Source organism: Myodes glareolus, chromosome 4 (genome assembly GCF_982192425.1).
Source record: "Myodes glareolus chromosome 4, mMyoGla1.1, whole genome shotgun sequence".
In the NCBI taxonomy this organism is placed as follows: Eukaryota; Metazoa; Chordata; class Mammalia; order Rodentia; family Cricetidae; genus Myodes; species Myodes glareolus.
The window spans coordinates 17,661,337-17,682,666 of record NC_142029.1 but is presented as its reverse complement, the minus strand read 5'-3'; the positions used below and the strand labels follow the sequence as shown (position 1 = coordinate 17,682,666).

The 21,330-nt window shown below is 35.9% G+C and overlaps 1 protein-coding gene across 13 annotated transcripts in view; it reads left to right on the top strand.

Annotated features, from left to right (window-relative positions):
* The window catches only part of Neo1 (neogenin 1), a 174,491-nt gene that overhangs the window by 71,907 nt on the left and 81,254 nt on the right, over positions 1-21,330 (top strand). For all 13 annotated transcript variants that reach the window (XM_085689143.2, XM_085689142.2, XM_085689146.2 and 10 more), the window contains exons 6-7: positions 14,376-14,530; positions 15,908-16,028. In XM_085689143.2, coding sequence (XP_085545269.2) covers positions 14,376-14,530; positions 15,908-16,028 — 276 coding nt within the window. The remainder of the gene's footprint in view (positions 1-14,375; positions 14,531-15,907; positions 16,029-21,330) is intronic.

Genomic DNA, 21,330 nt, shown 5'->3' with positions numbered 1-21,330 from the left:
CACTCTTAAAAGAAGCTAGGCACAAAAGAATATAATTGTACTTTTATAATATTCGAAACCAGGCAAAATTAATCTACAGTTTTTGAAATAAAAAGAATAATGGTTATGTTTGGAGCAGGGCAGAATAATGACTGAATGTTACAACACCAGGCTTCTACTGTATTAATGCCTTGTTTTTGAAACTGGGTAGTAGAGTTCAAGCTGTTCATGGGTGCCATGTGAAGTCATTTCTTTCTCTCTCTTTATTGAGTACAGACAAGTTATTGTGTACTACAAAAACCCATTTGGAAAATTTTGTTTTGAGCCTTGTCCCATAATGAAAGTTTTTTTTTTTCCTGATGGGGAAAATAGTTGATGAGAAATGTGTGTGCATGTATGTGTATGTGTGTGTGTGTGTGTGTGTGTGTGTGTATTAACACATACATACATAATATCTCTGTATGTATATACAAATGCAGTCAAATTTGTCTGTTTTGTTATTTTTTATGAAGTTATAGCTGTAGGAAATGCCATAGTGAGTGTTATTGCAGAAAAGGTTATAAGTTCATTCTTCATCTGTTAAATATTTCAGACTTACTATCTTATCATTAACTCTTGGGATTTCTACTCAAGCTATGACGTGAATTAGCTGGTGGTGTATTTCCTGTCATCTCAGATTGTTGATAACTATTAATATGGGTCATGAGTTGCTTTTTTAAAAAAAGAGAATAGAGGAATTTTCCCTTTTTCTCATAGCATTTGTAATAGTGTGTGATAAAGTCCATCTACTCCACAAAGAAAAATTTCCACTTCTGTTCCACTTTTGTTCTGGGAACAAATTGACAATTTCTGAATTGGCCACTTTCATGCCAGTGTTAACATTGTCACTAATCTACAACTGATGTTCCAATTTTTTCTTTTTGAGTTTAAAAAATGGGTATGGGCCATTTTGCTTGCATTGTGCTGTGTGTGCCTGGTGCCTACAGCCAGAATAAAGCATTGGATACTCTGGGACTGTAGTTAGAGACAGTTGTGACTGCTGGTTCTGAGAATTGAATCCAGTCCTCTGAAGGAGCTCCCAATGCTTTTAACACCGAGCCATCTCTTCAGCCCCTTTACCATCTTTCCTGAAGCCACAGCCTCATACCATTCTCCTCTTACTCATCTCATTTTTTTAAAAAAATCTCTAGCCACATTAAGAAATTGACCTTCTGTTTTCTTCCCATTTCCTTCATGATAATCAGCCAGCGTTCTGCTGTCATTCTTTGGAACTCTCAGTTCTCTTGGATGCTAAATAAAACACAAATTTTCTATGGTAGTATATAGAACACATCCAGAGCCTTAAGAGTCAAGGCTGAAAAAGATTACTGGGGTTAGAACATTTCCACATGTTAGAAAATTTTTATAATAAAATGTTGAAACAACTTACAACCATCTTTAATTGATGTTTTATGCTAATTGCTTTATCAACTAGCCATCATTCTAACCCCTGCCTCTCTCTCTTTGGTATTTCAAGACATGGGTTCTCTGTGTAGCCCTGGCTGTCCTAGAACTTGCTCTGTAGACCTAGCTGTCCTTGAACTCATAGAGATCTGCCTGCCTCTGCCTCCTGAGTGCTGGGATTAAATGTGTATACCATGACTTCCTGACTCATTATCAATTTTTTGATAAAATTTTAAAGTTTTAGATATACCCAGAGAATTCATCATTCACATTATTATGTAGGATTTTAACATTTTAAGAGGATTTTTCAGATTTATTTTATTTTATGTATATGAGTGTTTTGCCTGTGTATATGTATGTGCATCATATGTGTGCCTGGTGTCTGTGGAGTCCAGAAGTGGGCATCAACTACCCTGGAACTGGAGTTATGACCACTGTGTGGGTGCTGGGAACAAAACCTGGGTCCTGCAAAGGTATTAGTACTTTTAGCTGATAAGTCGTGCCTTTTTGTTCCAGGAATTTATTATTTTGTTTGTAGTTCTGTCTCCTTTTGAAATAAAATTTATATTCACTAGAATACACGAATATTGTTTACTGTTCATGAGCTCCATCAGTTGTTCTTTCCTGTACAACCAAAACACTTGTAAGGATGTAGAATATTACCGTCATAGCTGAAAATTCCCACACACCACTTCTTATGACTCTCAGTGCATCTGTTCTTTTGATTTTTCCAGTATAGACTAGTTCTGCTTGTTCTAAACTTTCATGTGGAAGCAGTCATATCATCTGTAGTGTTATTTCACACTGTAGCCTTATTTCACAAAACTTAACATTTGAGATTCATCCACGTTGTTATGTTTATTAACATCTAAAGGGTTTTGTTTCTTTTTTTTTTTTTTTTTTTTGGTTTTTCAAGACAGTTTCTTTGTGTAGACCAGGCTGGCCTCAAACTCAGAGATCTACCCACCTCTGCCTCCTGAGAGCTGGGATTAAATTGTGTGTTCTTCCACCTCCCGGCAACTGCTGATTTTTTAGTTTGGTGATTATTATGCTTCCATGATGATTAGTGGTAGTGAGTACTTTATTGTCTTGCTCAGTTCAGTAGTATCGTCTTTTGTTAGATACTTTCTAAAGTATTGCATTCCTATGTAGATAGTATGTAAAATAGCCATATTAAAGAGAATTCGTAAACTCTTGTATTAAAGAGTTTTATTTGTTGGGCCTAAAAAAAATGGACAATTGAAAATATAAAAACTAACATTAAATATTCATTGAATTTCAAGCTTTATGTCTTTAAAAATAACTGAATTTTAGCTCTTTATTATTTCTGTCTTTAGTTTAGGATTTGAAAATTTTCTCACTGAAGTCCCTTGAAGTAATATGAAATAGATAATTTATAAATAAATTCAAATATTTTTGCCTACATGAAGTATTTAGTAACTGTTCCTATTATTAAAATTTCAGAGTATGTTCTTGGGGTTTTCCAGAGAAACAACCAATAGGAAATAGAAGTATAGGGAGAGTTAAAGAAGAGGGAAGAGACTTACTGTAAATACTGACTCAACACTAGAGGCTGGCTGAGAGGTCTCATAGCCTACCATTGTTGGAAACTTAAGAAAGCTATGACATGTGATGGTCAGACTAGTGGATGGTTTATAGTCTAATATGAGTCAGAAGGCCTGTAAGCCAAGAGTACTTAAGAGGAAGAGGAGCTGAGTGTCTTTGCACAAAGGTAGAGAGCAAGTTCAGCCCTCCTTTACCTTTTGTTTGTGATGGATTGGATGATCCCCATGCACACTGGGAAGGAAAGCTTTCTTTTCTTTATACATCAGTACAAATGTCCCTCTCTGGGACATCTTCATAAACACAGAGATAACTTTGATCTAGATACCTGGGCACCCTATTGCCCAGTCAAGTTGATGCTCACAATTTACAATCATAGTGTTACTCATCTAATTTTGAGTACTTAAATTACGGGGTCAAATTATCCTTAGATAATGTTACCTCCCACATTTGTAAATTATTGAAATAACTTGGCCCTGCCTGAGTCCAAGTCAAAGAGATCTGTAGAGTTTCTTAGATATCACACCAGTATGTTCAAGTTAGAAAGTAAAATAAAAGTAAGTTTTCTAGGTTCAAGACATTATTATCCTCAGCAATTCTTAGTGAGACTGTAATGATTGGTTACCAATGGATGTTTAAGAGAATTATACTTCACTTGTTCATATACTTTATTTTTAAAAGAAGTTATAAAGAGATTTAATAGTGCATGTTTAAATACCTAACTTACATTTGTTATTGAACAAAATGTTTTTCTCTGTGAAATGCCAGAGACAAACATGGTTACTGATCTATGGATTCACTGAGCTTCTGAAAGCCAACATATTATATTTCCTTCTTAAACTCATGCTTTAGCATGCTGAATATTGCTACATTTGAAAACATTGGAATAGTTAGGATTTTGAAGTATATTTTGATTTGCTTAATTTATTATAGTAGAAGTAACACCAAGCAATTTTTACCTTATTTTCATCATATAATCCATATGTTACATGGATTATATAGAATTACATGAATATGCTTAAAATTTATCCAAATTATCTTTCCTATTAACAGGAATATATTTTCACATATATCTTATAGCCTCCAAGGCAAAGTGCTTTCCTCAAAATTACATACCTAAGAACATACTTGAAATCCTAATTTAAAATCCCAGAATTTTTGATTCCTATTGTAGTTCGTTTATATAGAATAATACTCACAGAATCATTTCTCTAGACTATAAACTCCTGCTACAAAATAACAGTGCTCTTTTCCGGTTTATCAGTAATTCTAAAAAGTACATAGGCAAAAAGCTACCTTTCATCTCAACCAATCAGAAATGCTGCTTTTAAATAGTTTACATATTTAAAATATTTATAAACAAGATCATGTTTTTCTTCAAATGAAATGAAACTATTCATTTTTGACATTTTTTATATTGTCTATCATGGCTCTTTCTATGGCAACATACAAATCTATATTACATAGTGACATAAACTTGTATTTTATACATAATACCTTATATCAGACTTAACCTCTAAAAATATATATAGTAAGAATGTTAGTCTTAGCTAGACAGTGGTGGTGTACGCCTTTAATCCCAGTACTTGGGAGGCAGAGGCAGGTGGATCTCTGTAAGTTCGAGTCCAGCCTGGTCTACAAAGTGAGTTCCAGAACAGGATCCAAAGCTACAGAGAAATCCTATCTCAAAAAGGGGGGGGGGGGTTAAAACGTTAGTCTTAATGACCTTGCTGTAGCTGTTGCAACTTCTCAGCTCTTACGGTACATCAGAAAATCAGCCATAGAATGCTTAATCTATTGGAGTTGGCTACTTTTTGAATTATAATTTTATTTATAAAAATGGGCTACTTACTTGGTGAAAATAGTAGTCCAGTATGCTTATTTGTTTATTCTGTTCTCATTATTAGTTTTTTAATGGTTTCTAGGGTCTCTCTACTATAAGTAACAGAGTTTTGGACATATTTGTGTATGCCTAATTGTATACCTGCTTGTTATCTTTTTGTGATTTTTTTTTTCCTCCCAAGCACTGCTGTATTAGTCAGGGTTCTCTAAATGATCAGAACTGATGGGATGAATAGGTAGTGAGATTAGTTATGAATGAATAATGTATGGGCTGAAGAGATGGCTCAGCAGTTAAGAGTACACTGCCTGCTCTTCCAAAGGTTCAATTCCCAGCAACCACATGGTGGCTCACAACCATCTGTAATGAGATCTGGTGCCCTCTTGAGGAAGAGACCTGGTGAGTTGTCCTCATCAGCTTGGACTATGAAACCCAACATGGACAAATTCAATAGAACCCCTATATGCAGGCTGCTCATTCGTGCTTCAGAATTACCAGGCCATAAATTTTATTATATATATATATTATATGTGGAATTTGTTAGTGACTTCCAGGTCATGGTCTGAGTAGTCCAACAATGACTGTCTCCTTATTGGAAGCCCAAGGATTTGGTAGTTGTTCAGTCCATGAGACTGGATGTTTTAAGCCCCAGTTTGTTTCTGGAATTCCCAAGAAAGTCCTGGAGAGCTACCAGTTTCCACTCTAATGTTTGAATCCTGAAAAAGTAGGTTCTAGCACCAATGAAGGGATGTCTCAGGAACAAGATAAATGAATTTACTAGCCAGAGTGAAAGCAAGCACACAAAAACCAAAGGCTTTCCTTTTTCATATCCTTTTATGTGGGCTGCTACCAGAGGGTATAACCCAGATTTAGGGTGGGTCGTCCACCTCAAATAATAAACCAAGAAAAACCCTTTACAAGTGTGCCTAGATGCTTAGGTTTTAGTTCATTTAGGATGTAATCAACTTGACAACCAGATCTAACTATTACAACTGCTATTGCTAAAGTAAAGGTACTTATGTTCAGTATTGACACATCTTGCTGAATTGCCCCACAGATATGTGGGGTACTTCTCTTACCCACGAATAATGAGGCAATAGTGGTTTCTCCATAACTTCATTGTATTGGTGTTAAATTTTATATTCTGTGCAAGTGAAACAAGAAAAATACATCTCTTAAGTCGAATATCTTTTCTGATTTTTATTGGATATTTGTATTTGTTCTTTAATTGTCCATTCTTTACCAGCTTTTAAGCTTTTATTGAGTTGGAATTTTTTTAATGTCTTCTGAATACTAATTCTTTGACCTATAAATTGATTTCAAATAGTTTTTTCCAAGTATGTTAAAGTAGCATCTGTATTTTGAAGCAGCTTTACTGCTGTAATTTGCTATTCTCCATATGAAGATGTAAATGTAATGTTTAATATATGTATACCCATGAAAATATCACCAGTCTAGATAATTAACAGATTTATCACTCCAACATTTTCTAGCACCTCTTGTTAATTCCTCTCATGTGCCTTTCATGCCTCTTTCTTAGACTAACTCATGATATACTTTGTGTAATTATAAGTGGTTTGAATATTCTAGCATTTTATATGTGTGCTTTCCCCTCCCCTATTGACCTCATTTTTTCTACTCAACGTACTTTCAGATTAAGCTATGTTGTGGAATTTATCAGTCGCTCCTTGTCCTTCTATTGAGAAACATTTTATTATATAAATATATCATGGTTGTTTGTCTATTAAAAGACATTTTGTTTCCCAGTTTTGGCAACAAGAAATAAAGATATCAAGAACTTTAGTGTTTTAATTTTAGGTATGTATTATCATTTAAAAAGAAAAATTTATATTCCTAGCATATGCCTATAACTTGGTGGATGAAGGTGGAGGTGCCAAGAGTTCAAGGTCATCATAGCAAGTTGAAGGCCCACCTGGACTAGCATGATAGATATGGATCTGTTTACATTCTTCGACATGCTGACATCCAGTTATACCAGCACCATTTGTTGAAGATGCTTTTTTTTTGTAGTGTGTATTTCTGATTTCTTTATTAAAAATCAGGTATCGATAGGTGTGTGGATTAACTTGGAAGTCTTTAATTCAATTTCATTGATCAAAATGTCTGTTTTTATGCCACTACCATGTGGTTTTTATTATTATAGCTCTGTATTACAGCTTGAAATAAGTGATGGTGACACCTCCAGAAATTCTTTTATTGTTCAGGATTGTATTAGTTATCCTGGGTATTTTTCTATATGAAATTGAGGATTGTCCTTTCAAGATTGGTAAAGAATTGTGTTGGAATTTTGATGAGGATTGCATTGAATCTATAGATTGCTTTTGATAGGATTGCAATTTTTGCTATCATGATCCATGAGCATGGAAGATCTTTCCATCTTCTGATATTTTTTTCAATTTCTTTCTTCAAAGACTTCAAGTTTTTCTCATGCAAGTCTTGTTATCCCAAGGTATTTGGTATTGTTTGTGAATGTTGTGAAGGATATTGTTTCCCTCATTTCTTTCTCAGCTTGTCTTCTGTATATAGGAGGGTTACTGATTTTTTTTGAGTTCATTTTGTACCCAGCCACTTCACTGAAGGTGTTTATCAGCTGTAGGAGTTCCTGGTAGAATTTTTTGGTTCACTTATGTATACTTTCGTATCATCTGCAAATAATGGTATTTTGACTTCTTTTCCAATTTGTATTCCCTTGATCTTCTTCAGCTGTCTTATTGCCCTGGCTAGGACTTCAAGTACATATTGAATAGATATAGAGAGAGTAAACATCTTGTCTTGCTTCGAGTTTCTTTGCATTTCATTTGATGTTGGCTGCAGGCTTGCTGTAAATTGCCTGTATTATGTTTAGGGCTTCTCTTATATTCTTCCAAAAGTCTTCTGTGTCCGTTCAAGTAGCATGCATGAAAGATACAGCAGACAGTCTTTAGAGATGGTTGTCATCAAGGACAAATTGCTGGGACCTGGATTGAAACTATTTTTGAAAACCTTGCTTAAGAAAATGAATGCCAAAGCTGGGCAGTGGTGGTACATTTTAATCCCAGCACTCAGGAGGCAGAGACAGGTGGATCTCTGCAAGTTCAGGGCCAGCCTGGTCTACAGAGTGAGTTCTAGGACAGGCTCCAAGCTACAGAGAAACCCTGTCTTGAAAAACCCAGAGAGAGAGAGAGAGAGGGAGGGAGGGAGGGAGGGAGGGAGGGAGGGAGGAAGGAAGGAAAAGAAAGGAATGGGTAGTTGTTTAAGTGAGAAAAGAAATGACAGCAGATTAGTTTTTTTAAGTTGCTAAATACTACAAACAGTACAAAATCTAGAAAAACAATAAGTCTAAAAACTATCTTAATTATATAATGCTCCGCTTTATTACCTTGTGTCGGTGATTTTGTAAGGTACCTTTGTGATTTAGTAGAAGTCAAACTTGATTTTTTAGCTCCACTTGGTTTTAGGATTTATTCAAGTGAATGTGAACCTAAACCTTTACATCTTATTATTGAGTCCAGTTGATATAATGAGGCACAGGAATACTCATGGAAGCTGTTCTTATACTGTGATAACTTAAGTATATTGCAGCAGTCTTGACAGACTATATCCCTACTTTTCACTGAACCCACTAAAAGTATGTATGGCTCAGTTTCCCCTTGACTTCCTGTGATCTCAGCAGTGACATCAGCCTGTTCACCATCTACTGTCATAAAGAGGGATTAGGCTGGAAGTATAACCATTCTTAGTTGATTGTGCATTAATGTAGCAGCTTGTCTTGGTAACATATCCTGTCATCTTTGCATTCAGGGAAACTGAGGCAAGGGAATTGTGAGTTTAAGGTCAACTTGGGCCTTATCACAAGGTCCTTTCTCAAAAGTGACAACAACAGAAAGCCACACACAAAAACAATATAGTAGTTTACTGTTTGGTGGTCTCAGCTTCTTGCTATTTCAAACATAGATCAGAAACTATTGTCATGTCTTTATGTAACTATTGTATTGATCTCATGAGGTAAAGTTATTAAATCAAAGAATACATACAGTTTTGATTTTGCATAGTAGTTGGCTAAATTACCCTACATAGATTGTTTTTATTATACCAGTGAGCATGTTTGTTTCTCCTATATATGTCAGCCTATGAGATTCTGGTTCCAACTGGAGATGGCATCAGATCCTACAGGTTTGGGCCTCAATTCTGTATGACTATCCTCTCCCCATTCCAAAACTTCTGACTAACTAACTAGCTTTAAGTTAGTGTTCCCATGATTCCCTCTTTGGGTTCCATTAATTTGTTAAGAGTGGCTCATTGAACTCAAGGAAACACTTAACTTATACTCATTCATTTACTATAATAGAAATACTAAAGATATTATGAAAAGCCAGATGGAAAAGATGTATAGAGCAAAGACATGGGTATGGGCCCTAGAGATATATGCCTTCAGGTACACATTGAGCTGTCTAGAAGATCTCCAGAACTTTGTCTTAGAGGATTTTTGATAGATACTTCATTGCATAGACATGATTGATTATGTCAGTGGCCATTAGTAATAAACTCAACCTTCATCCCCTTTCAGGTTAGGATCTGGTGCTCAAAGTTCTGCCTAATCATGGTTGGTTCCTATGGTAACTAGCTTCTTTCCTGAGTCAGTCTCAGCTCTCCAAGAGTTGACTCATTAAAACAAAAGAAGCTGCCATCTAATGGACTTGGGATTTGTGTCAGTAAAATGAATACCTAATGAATATTTAACAATAGCCAAAGTTGAACATGGTTAATTTTTGTGTCTCTGATTTAGTATCCTACTAGTCCTTCCTCCAAGAGCACTTAAATCATTTTTTTTCTTATGCTGCTGTGGATTTGTGCCTGTGTAATCATTAAATATTTTATATGTGTATAATTTATTTGATGTAGGGAATTGTGAATCTAGCAATGCTGTTTTCGAGGTGGTGTTTCTAAGATCATTGAGATTATGCATCTTTTCCTCTGATTTAATGTGTCTCTCTAATCATGGGAATTTCTTATATACTTAGGACCTTATTTGCTCCTCTGTTGTTTTATGTCCTTTGGCAAAGTTTCATAAATTTCTGAAAGGTTTTTTAAAGTGTGATTGCGTATATACCTATGAGATTATTTTTTAGTTATTATGAATTATATTTTAAATTTACATTTATATTATGTTTTTGTTGTTTGAGCATATAAATGACAACAAAAATATGTTAATTGTTTACTCTGTTTGCCAAATTTTTATATTTAGTCCATTTTCAGAGTTTTTTTCTGGCTTTTTCTTTTAAAAATTGTGTAAGTAACAATACCACCATTAAAAAAAAAATCAAACATAGCAGCAATAAATATACTTTCCCCACTCCTGTTCTTTTGCTCAGAGGGTAACTGTTATTATTAGTTTAGTATGTATACTTATAGATTTTTTTTTGCAGAAGCATTTAGATCCATGAATACCTAGAAATATACATTTTCATTAGTGAATAGAATCATTTTCTCTGTATAGACCTTGTAGTTTTTCTCTTTAGAATTTTCCATTTTTGTATATATAGAACTAGAATCAGTTTAAATTGGTACATAGGAAGCTTTCATATATGCATGTCAGTCACCTAGAGAGCTGGTTAAAGTACTAACACTTATTTAGAGAATTTGAGGTGGAGACAGAGGTTCCATTTTCTTAGTAAGCTCTCTGAGGGTGCCAGTGCTTCCATCCTATGCTACACTTTGACTAGGAAGGCTGTGATATATGCATCAACTTATCTCATGGTTTGTATAATCACCATCATAATAATCACTAAAGAATTTTCCTTCATTACAATAATGCACATTAGAATTTATCTGAGACTTTCTTGGATGTTCCTTTAATAGATAGTCTTTGAAAATGGTGTGTTGGAGAAGGCCACCCTCCAACCCCATCTACTCATATATATCTTTCGGTTTTTCATATTTTCTTGGATTAGCTGTTACCTCCAATAGGATTTTAAATAATCTCATATAGAATTGGTATAGCCTTTTATGTTATTTAAAAAATTTTATATATGAAACTCCTTGACTTAGTTCTTCCATTTAGAAATCTGTTCTCCTGAAACTGTTATACAAGAATGCTCATAATAGTTATCTGTAGTAGAAATTCAAAGATAATCTTAAATGTTCATGAATAGGAGGGTGGGTAAATAAATTGTGATGTAGTCATATTGTGCTCTTGTTCAGAGGTGACTGTATATGTATTTTATATAAGATTAAATATATAATCTTATTTTTTATGTAAGATTATTAAGAGAGGACACAAATTGCAGAAAGGCATGATCCCAGCTATACTTTTTTTTTTAAAAAAAGTATGATGTCTGTTAAGTACTTAGACGACTTATGAGAAACTAGCATATAAATATTGCATCCTTGAGAAATTTATGCATTGTTTTGAAAAAAAGAATCTTCCATGACAATCTAATTCGCTGATAGTGCTGGTTAGTGAATTTCGGCTAGTATTTGCTGATTACCTGCTTAATTTAGACTACTGTATTTTCAATGGTAGATGAGGTAGGGAGGGGTTAAAGAAATTGAGAAAATGGGCCAATGGAGACAGTACTTCTTTAAGGAAATGCTTTTAATTAAAATCTGCAGGATATCTACTTGTTAACTAAATCAGGAGGGATGGGCTAGGGAAAAGGAGCGAGAGTAAAATTTAAGTATGGACATGAGAAAAGGGCAGGATATTAAAGTCTGGTGGCAGTTTTATGGTACGGTCTCTGCAGAATTGATGTCCTGGTTTTTCTTGGAATACAGAAGAACCTATTTATCTACCTTTGGTAGAATGGGAAGCTTTCTCTGGAAATGGAGAGAGAGACTCTGTGTGTGTGTGTGTGTGTGTGTGCGCGTGTGTGCGTGTGTGTGTGTGTGTGTGTGTGTGTGTGTGATTTCTAATATATCTTTGTTAATACAGCCAGTTATAACAGATTTACTATTACATTAAACAATCTCTAAAAAAAAAGATTTCAGTTTTAAATGCTTGCTTGAGAGAGGTTTTGTCCATTGTCAGTTGTTTTTTAAGGATGTGGGTGTCAATTTGTGAATTGTAGAAAAAAACTTAAGACCATCAAATGTATAATTTCTAGTTAAAGTGCCCTTTGAGAATTTTAGCACCAAAGAATTAAAAATCAAACTGTCGAACACCCGCATTTGAGAGCTAATATAAATGAAAGCCATTATCTTCCAAATTGTAGCATAATAAATTGACCTTGTAACTTTGTTGTTGGCCAGCACAATATTGTTGTCTGTTTGAATTGAGTGGCAATTTTCAATATTATTCCACAGTGCTGGAATTAAGTTATGTTTTTAGCAAAAGAATTTTGGAAGTATAATGTTTGTTTTGATATTAACATTCTACTTGTGTATTTAGCAATTAAAATGACTCTTGTAATGATGGTGGTATTAGAAGGGAAGGGAGCTGTCACAGAATTTGAAGCTTAATTATCTCTTTGATAACAAAATACATAATTTTCCATTGCAATACTTATTTTCTTATGGTAATTGACTCATTTCTTCTCTGGTTATCTGCTTAACTTCCTAACCACAAACATCTGCTCCTATATTTAATTGGTGAATACTATATAGAGAGTAAAAATAATCCAGAGGAGTGTTTCCTTTGTAATTCATGAGAGGGAAAAGTAAATAGTGAGCACTATGATTATTTTCTAATAGTCTTTGAAAGTCTATTTACTGAAAATGCATACTAAAATTATTTAATTTTATAAAAACTCATTTTTCTCTGTTTTACAGAATTAATTATTCTACTTTAGAAAAGGGTTCCCCAGTATTAACATTGGACTCAAGGAATATGTCAGTTCCTTGGAAATGGTACCGTCTTAGTTAAGAGTACATGCTTTGAAAGTAGAAAAAAAATAGTATGTTATTTATAATTTGAAGGAGAGAGATGAGGCAAGTTGCTTTTACATTTAAAAAATTGGAAGGATAAACTATAACATTTTAAAAGATTTTTACTTATGGAGTGGACTATGAGGCCAGGACGGAAGCTGAATTTAATTGGACATACATTGTGTCGATTTAAATTTTTGCCAAGTGACTTCTGAGGGTGGAAAATAAAACTAAACAAATGGTTCAAAATATGCATATAGTTGACAGAGTAAAGCCACACAGAAAGGTACATCTTAAGCTGAAAGTTATTCAAATAAGTGTGAAATAGTAATTGGACTGTAAATTCTTCTTTTTTTTTGTTTAACATTTTTAACCTTTATTGTTTTGTTTTTAAATTTAGCTTCTTTGTTGAGTCTTTGGGAGTTCATCATGCATCCCACATCTGCTCACCTTTCAGTTCCCCCATATCCTCCCCTAGCCCCTGCCACAGCCCCCCAAAAGAAACCAGAGTAAGCAAGCAAACAAAAGTAAAAAACAAAACAAAACAAAATAAAAATAAAAACCACCAAAACCCAAACAAAATGTAAACGCCAGTAACAACAAAAATCTCTTTACTTCCCCTTATTTCCTGCCTCTCAAACATATCTTCATTCCTCCTGGTGGCATTGGGGGCTTCGGTGTGTCATATAGTATACCCCTTTGTTCCATCAGGTTTACTAGCAAATGTTCATTGCAGTGAATCGCTGGTCTGGTTCAAGGCCTCTGGTTTCTGGTGCACCATCATCCCTGGATCCTCACCAGAATTCCTCTGGGAAATCCTGTTTTCTTCCACTCTGTGCCTTGGAGATCCTGAGGCTATCATTCCACAGGACCAGTCCATTCACCAACTCCTGCAGGTCCTAGATGGGGTAGATGCTAGGGTAGGCCAACCCAAGCCCTGGGCTGTGGGCCTGGTTGGTAACCGAGCTGTTCAGTCTGGGCCCCTGGGTATACCTGCTTCAGGTGAGGGGACAGAGTCAGCTCTCCTAGAGCCATGCCTTCAGGGTTGGTTTAGCCTTGCCTGTGGTTGTGGGGTGGAAGCCACCTCCAGCCTGCAGGTTAGCTCTCTTGCTACAGTGTCCAATGAGAGACAAGGCCAGCTTTCCCAGGGCCATCGAAGGGCAGGGCCTACTCAGCATAACCCCCTGATTTCATCTCGCGGATTCCTAAGGCCTTCTGAGGTGACCCAGGCCATAGATATTAGTACAGACCCCAGCTTCAGCTGTACCATGGACCCAAACATGGCCCTTCACAGCAGCTTGGGCCCGGACGACATTCTGGTTCTGGGTGGAAGGAATGGCCACACAGGTGGGAATGGTTCTGTCGGTCGCATGGCTGCTAGACACCATCAGGTTGCAGCCCCAACCCTGGGCCTCTATGTGGGCTTTGGTAGCAGTACAGACCCCAGCCATAGTAGGATTATGATCCTTGGCAACAGATGGGTCTGGATGTCACCACTCCCAGTGACAGTGTGTCCCTCAGCACCAAAATGTTTGAAATGTTTAGGAATACCGAACAAAATATGAATAAAATTCACTTTGATAGAGCATTCAAATACTATATAAATACTATGAATTCTGTGTTCTAAAAATTTGTTGATATGTGAATAGCTACCTAATTTTATTTTAATTTCTTTTATATTTTGAAGCTCCACCTGAATTCTTGAAACAACCTGCTAACATATATGCTCATGAATCCATGGATATTGTATTTGAATGTGAAGTCACTGGGAAGCCAACTCCAACTGTGAAGTGGGTCAAGAATGGGGATGTGGTTATCCCAAGTGATTATTTTAAAATTGTAGTAAGTATTTTTTCAAAGAAGTACTTTTATTTCTGAAACTTTTTAAGTGTCTTAAATATATTTAAAGGATGTATTTATATATACCAATTAAAATTACTGCAAATAACAAAATAGAAAATAACTATCAGCATTTCTTGAGAAATACAGTGTGTGTGTACATGTGTGTTCCTCATTGCCTCCCCATCCTTCCTCCCTTTCTTCCCCCCACCCCACCCCAGATCTCACTGTAGCTCTAGCTGCCCTGGAACTTACAATGTACACCAGATTGGTCTGGAACTCACAAAGATCCACCCGGGAATAAAGGCATATGCCACTCCATCCCAGTTTCTCTGGAAGTATAGATAGATAATGATTTTGAAAAACATCAATTATTTATTTAACAAACTATACAAAGCCTAACCAAAAAGTTATAAATCAGTGCACATACCCTTAAGTAAGAATGAACCCATGCCAACAGTTCTAACAACAAAAACCCACTTAGAAAGCGAGTGCATCATCATGTAGTGCCTTTTAATTTAATTTGCATGTATTTTTGAAGTAGGTACAAGCAAAGCATGGTGATAACTCGTGTGTTATTCCAGTCCTCAAGAAGTAAAGGCAGGAGGCCAGACTAGGTCACTCCTTGAGGCTGTCTCAAAACTGTGGCAAAATTGTAAGTGCAGAAAGTTAAATGTGGAACTGGATTGATATCTCCGTCTGTAAAAATGTTTCCATGTGAGCATGAAGGCCTGAGGACAGTCACCAGGAGAAACCCACATAAGGCATTTTGTGTTGGAATGCCAGCACTGTGGAGGGGGAGACAACTGAATTCTAGAGGCTCATTGGCCAGCTAACCTAATCAGTCAGTCTCTCAGATCCCAGTGTGAGAAAAAAAGATGTTAGATGTATCTAATAATTCTTTTTCAATTGTGCTTTTTATTTCATATGTATTAGGTATATAGTAGATATTTTTTATCTAGTAATAGTACCATTATCTAATATTCTACTAATAGAATTATTTAGGTTTTAGTAATAAATATTATTGGTATACCTAAAGATCTTTACATAATACTTAGTAAAAAGCTTAGAAATAATTATAGTGTTTTAAAGACAATGTCATTTTACAGATTTATCATATAAGTAATTCATTTTTTGTGGGGATGTATTTTCTGTTTCTGAAATGCATAATTTCATGTTAACAAAAAGTTTCTGAGTATTTAACATTAAAAAACCAATTTGTTGTAGCATTTTTCTTTTATCAATATTTACATGTTGTTAAATTTTAAAGCAATGTTTATGCTAAGAACATTATTTCTTCTGTCTGCTTGAGAACACACACAATCTTGAGTTTTAAACTCAGTGAGGTCATAAAATTTTATGTATGTTTTTCTTCCTTAGAAGGAACATAATCTTCAAGTTTTGGGTCTGGTGAAATCAGATGAAGGGTTCTATCAATGCATTGCTGAGAATGATGTTGGAAATGCACAAGCTGGAGCCCAGCTGATAATCCTTGAGCATGGTAAGAGGGGAGTAGCAGCGAGCTGAAGGAGCTGGTATTGAGGCACTGTTACTCCAGGGTGCCTTGTGATTGCTAGCTTGTCTGGTAAAGCCCAGATGTGACACAACTACAAGAAAAAGAGCAGCAGTCTTAAGTCATTTCTATCACTTCAATTACTTCGAGGGCTTCAGCAGGTAAGAGCACTATCTGCTCTTTCAGAAGACCCAGGTTTGATTCCCAGCAACCACATGGTGCCTCATAATCATTTGTAACTCCAGCTCTGGAAGAGATCTGATTCCCTCTTCTGGTCTCCTTGGGTAGCACATGTGCTGCACATATCTATATTCAGATGAAACACTCATACACATACACACACACACACACACACACACTTAAAAAAAAGAGGGACTGGAGAGATGACTCAGCAGTTAAGAGCACTGACTGCTCTCCAGAGGTCCTGAGTTCAATTCCCAACAATCACACTGTGGCTCACAACCATTGATATATGGTGCCCTCTTCTGGTGTGCAGGCATATATGTCGGCAAACACTGTATATTTAATAAATAAATCTTTTAAAAATAAATAAACAGCCAGGTGGTGTTGTACACCTTTAATACCAACACTTGGGAGGCAGCGGCAGGCAGATCTCTTAAGTTTGAGGCCAGCCTGGTCTTCAGAGTGAGTTCCAGGATAGCCAGGGCTACACAGAAAAACCCTGTCTTAAAAGAAAAAGAGAAAGAGAGAGAGAGAGAGAGAGAGAGAGAGAGAGAGAGAGAGAGAGAGAGAGAAAATTTAAAACAAAATTAGAGATATATTTAGCCAATGATAATGACACTGGATTTTGATTCTACTGCATGTACTGGCTTTTTGGGAGCCTAGTCTGTTTGGATACACACCTTCCTAGACCTGGATGGAGGGAGAGCCTTGGACTTCCCACAGTGCAGTGCACCCTGACTTCTCTTAGGACTGGAGAGCGGGGGGGGGGGGGGAAGGGAAATGGGAGGATGGGAGGAGGTGGAAATTTTTAATAAATAAATAAATAAATAAATAGAAATTCAGAAGGTTCAATAAATAAATAAAATCATAAAAAAAGAAGTTGATATTAAGAGAAAAACTAAAGCATACACAAGTTTATCAGAACCCACTTGTGTTGCTCTCACAACTGTATTTCTGCCTTATAAGGAAAACTTCTTAATATTTTAACTAAATTTTTGTTGTTTTTCCAAAATAAAACTAGTGTGCCTTTTTTGATATTCATTAAAGAAATACCTGTTTATTATATAAAATAAATCCAGTCAACATTCAAAAAAATAGGAAAGGATATAAGAGTCAGGGGAAACCACTGTAATTTGAGCAGGAAAAGCTTAATGTAATGAGTTATTAATTCTAGAGAGTAACCAGGATTTAGGTAGTAAGAAAAGACCTCTTGTAAACAGCAGCAGTAGCCCCTGGGTACCTTCACCTAAGGCTGAAATTTGGGCATCATTGGAAAGAATATGGCTCTGGCTTCCTAGATAACAGATAAGTGGATATAGTGCTCTGCTGTTGAAAATTCTAATTTACTTTCTAGGGTCTGGAGAGAGTAGATCATAAGTTGATATCTCACCAGAGGCATTTTCTGCAAAAACACTCAAGAGGTTGTATGTTGGGGAAAGATGTTGGCTATCAGAACCTGCACATGAGAGCTAACAATGAAATCCTCTCCTATAATTGGTGTCTCCAGTGCCTGTGCTGATATGTGTAACATGTATGTCAGCTGAGAAAAGGAAAAATTATATTAAAGTCGTCTGGCTTCATTTTGTCAAGCAGGAAGAAAAACTTGAATTGGGAGTTGGAAGGCAGTAATTCTAAATCTTGCCATCTAGGAGTGTTGCATGGGAGCGCATAGAGATATGTATGTCATATCGTAACCTGTCTTTATGGCAATATCATTCCATTGGACATTTTTTCCATGTTAACAAAATAACAACGTTGTTCATTGTTGGATAGAATATATACATGATTTTATATAATTTATTCTGTTTGGTTGTATTTAACTTAACCTCTTTTTTGTTGTTGCTTTTTGTTTTGCTTTTATGAACAATATTACACTGAATCTTTTTATGTGATTATATTCTCATACTAAATTGATGTTGTATAGCAGTTCTGTCTTAAATTGGTGAGGTGGTCATTGGGCATATTTTATTTTAGCAGCTAAAGCTGTTTTCTTTTTTTTTCTTCCATTTTGAGCAATTTTTTTGTGAATGCATGGCAAAGGTAGCACTTTAGGCATCTGATCTTTTGCCTGAGTCAAATAAAGTCACTTAACTACATGAACTGTTGAAACACAGGTTCCTCTGACAACTGTCAGTTAACCAGGGAAGCTAACTGAAAAAGCTGGCACCTTTGCTGACCTTTCACTAAAATAGCATATGGGATTTATAGATGCTATTTTAAAATATACTTGAAAATATGTTATGAAAGGTATAAAATATTTGAACCGTTTTTCACCCTCTTTCTGTGGTTATACCTTTTTCTCATTCATTGGAAATTACTTTAGCAGCTTTTCAAGTTTGTAAAATAAAAAAAAAACTCACCAGCTGAATGAGTGAAGTGTTGGATTTGGGTTTTTGTTTTGTTTTGTTTTGAAGTACGAAGGAAATGACTGTCTTAGTAAACTTTACAGATATCTGGTGTAGTCACATCTACCTAAGCATTGGGGCTTCAGCATATTTATGGCTGTGATTGCTACTATAAATCTTACCAGTATAAAAGGGTGACTGTGTTAGGAGAATTTTAATTCAGCTTTCCTCTGAATGAGCTTGGTGGTATAATAATTTTATTAATAGTATGTTTTCTTCTTTGTCTTTGAGAACATTTAAGGGCTTTGGGAATTATTTTGTTGTTATAATCATATTGACAATGCACTGGCAAGTCATAGGCCTTTTAGAAGGTTTTAAGTCCCATGTTTATTAAGTTTTTTTCCTATTTTTGTCATTTTATTTTTTTTCTTAAAAATTAATTTACATGTATGTATGTGTTCAAGCTTTTCTGTATGTGTACCATGGTCCCTTGCAGGCCAAGTTTCAAATCCCCTAGAACTGGAGTTATAGTTGGTTGTGAGCTGCTTGATGTGGTTTTAGGAACAAAACCTGGTCCTCTGCAAGAGTAGTAAGTCCTCTTAACACTGAGTTATGTATCTCCAACCCCTGCTTATTTGCTTTTGAGGTGGAGAGAGTGTAGCACAATTAATAAAAACCCAGAGGCAGAAATTGGGGCTCAGCCTGAAAGTCAGAAAAGCAAAACAGTCAGCCACTGACTCTTACCTCTACCTCAGTCCAAAATGGCGATCCGGTCTCCAGGAATCTCAGAATGATACTGTGTATGAGACCTGTCTCCTCCTGTCTTATATTCCTCTTTAGTGCTGGGATTAAAGGTGTGCATCACTACTGCCCAATTTCTATGGCAAACTAGTGTGGCTACTGAGATTAAAGGTGTGTGTCACCACTGTCTGATCTGTAAGGCTGATCAGTGTGGATGTTTTACTCTCTGAACTTTAGGCAAGCATTATTTATTAAAATACAAATGAACCCATTATGATGTTTTTTATTCTATTTTTTCTTTAAGAACTTCAGCTTAATATCCTTAAATTATTTTTTATATGACTCTTTTATTTTTTTAAAAAAATTTATTTATTTATTAATTATGTATACAGCATTCCTTCCATGTATGACTGCAGGCCAGAAGAGGGCACCAGACCTCATTACAGATTGTTATGAGCCACCATATGGTTGCTGGGAGTTGAACTCAGGACCTTTGGAAGAGCAAGCAATGCTCTTAACCTCTGAGCCATCTCTCGTCTTTTATCTTATCTGTCTTAAGCCCATGGACATTAATCAAACTTATTCATTTAAAGGCCTTTTTTTTTTTTTTTGTCTGAATCTGTCTTTACTGTGAATCTGTAATCCTTTTCTGACCAGTAGCACTTTTTAAAATGCTAAGTGGGCATGACTAGGACTAACACTGCAGCTTTGCCTGTTGGCTCTGCCCTATCCATCATGGCGGAGGTATGTTCACTGCCTCTGCAAGCCTTGCTCACCACCCCAGTTCCAGGGACGCGGCAGGTCTATGTTGCCCTTATCAACTAGTAGCATGCTGCTCACAAACACCATTTAAATGCTCAGTAGCAAGGCCTCCCAAAAGAACTACAGCCCTTTGTGTAGACCAGGAAGCTGTCTCTTAAAGAAACCATGCCTCTGCTTGCTGCCAGCAAACAGAGCCTATCTGAAAAAAAAAAAAAAGAAAAGAAAAGAAAAATGAAGACGCTGCAATTGACTCCTGTTTGTGGGTCTAGAAACATTTTTTTTATGCTTTCTTAGGCTTTATGTGGATGTATGTTGCTGAACATTGAAAGCCGTTTTATGTAAATGGAGATTGCACTTTTGTTTTCGGGCCACTCAGACCTGAATAATCACACAAAATCTTTATTAATTACAACACTGTTTGGCCAATGGCTCAGATGTATTTCTAGCTAGCTCTTACATTTAAATTAATCCATTTCTATTAATCTGTGTATTGCCACAAGGCTGTGACTGACCAGTAAGTTTCTGGCATCTTTCTCCTTTCACAGTTACATGGTGTCTGCCTGACTCCACCTTCTTTCTCCCTGCATTCAGTTGAGTTTTCTCTCCTAGCTCTATTCTGCCTTGCCATAGGCCAAAGCAGCTTCTTTATTAACCAATGGTAATAAAACATTCACAGCATACAGAGGGGAATCCCACATCAGTGGAGGATGTATGTATGTATCTTACTGTGTTGCCCAGGTCTCAAATTTCTTAGTTTAAGTGATGTTCTTACTTTAATCTCTCAAAATTAGAACTATAGGAGACATTTGCCACCATCCCTGGCTTTTGATGTTTTATATAAAGATTATTTTTTATAATGTTAAGTTTTGTGTATGTGTCTTTATGTGAATATATGCATATGAGTTCAGGTCTCACCGAATTCAGAGGCATTGGAGCAGTTTGAAGCTTGTGGTATACAGTAGGTGACTGTAACAACTAAATCTATACCAATTCCTGACTATGTTGGCTAAACTTCACTCTAATGGTTTGACCAGAGATCAGGCATACCAGTGCCAAGGTGTAAATGACACTTAACTTTTAACATAGGTCTGCATTCTTTCTTCTTCACTCAGTTAAAAATTTATAGACCTCCCCCAAAAAAAGCAAAGGAAAAAGGCCTATTCAGTGTTGAAAGATACAACAGTAAACAGAACCAGATTCAAGAACTTTTTACTTCTTTATATAAATTCAGTGCAAAGATACTAGACAGTATACCACCC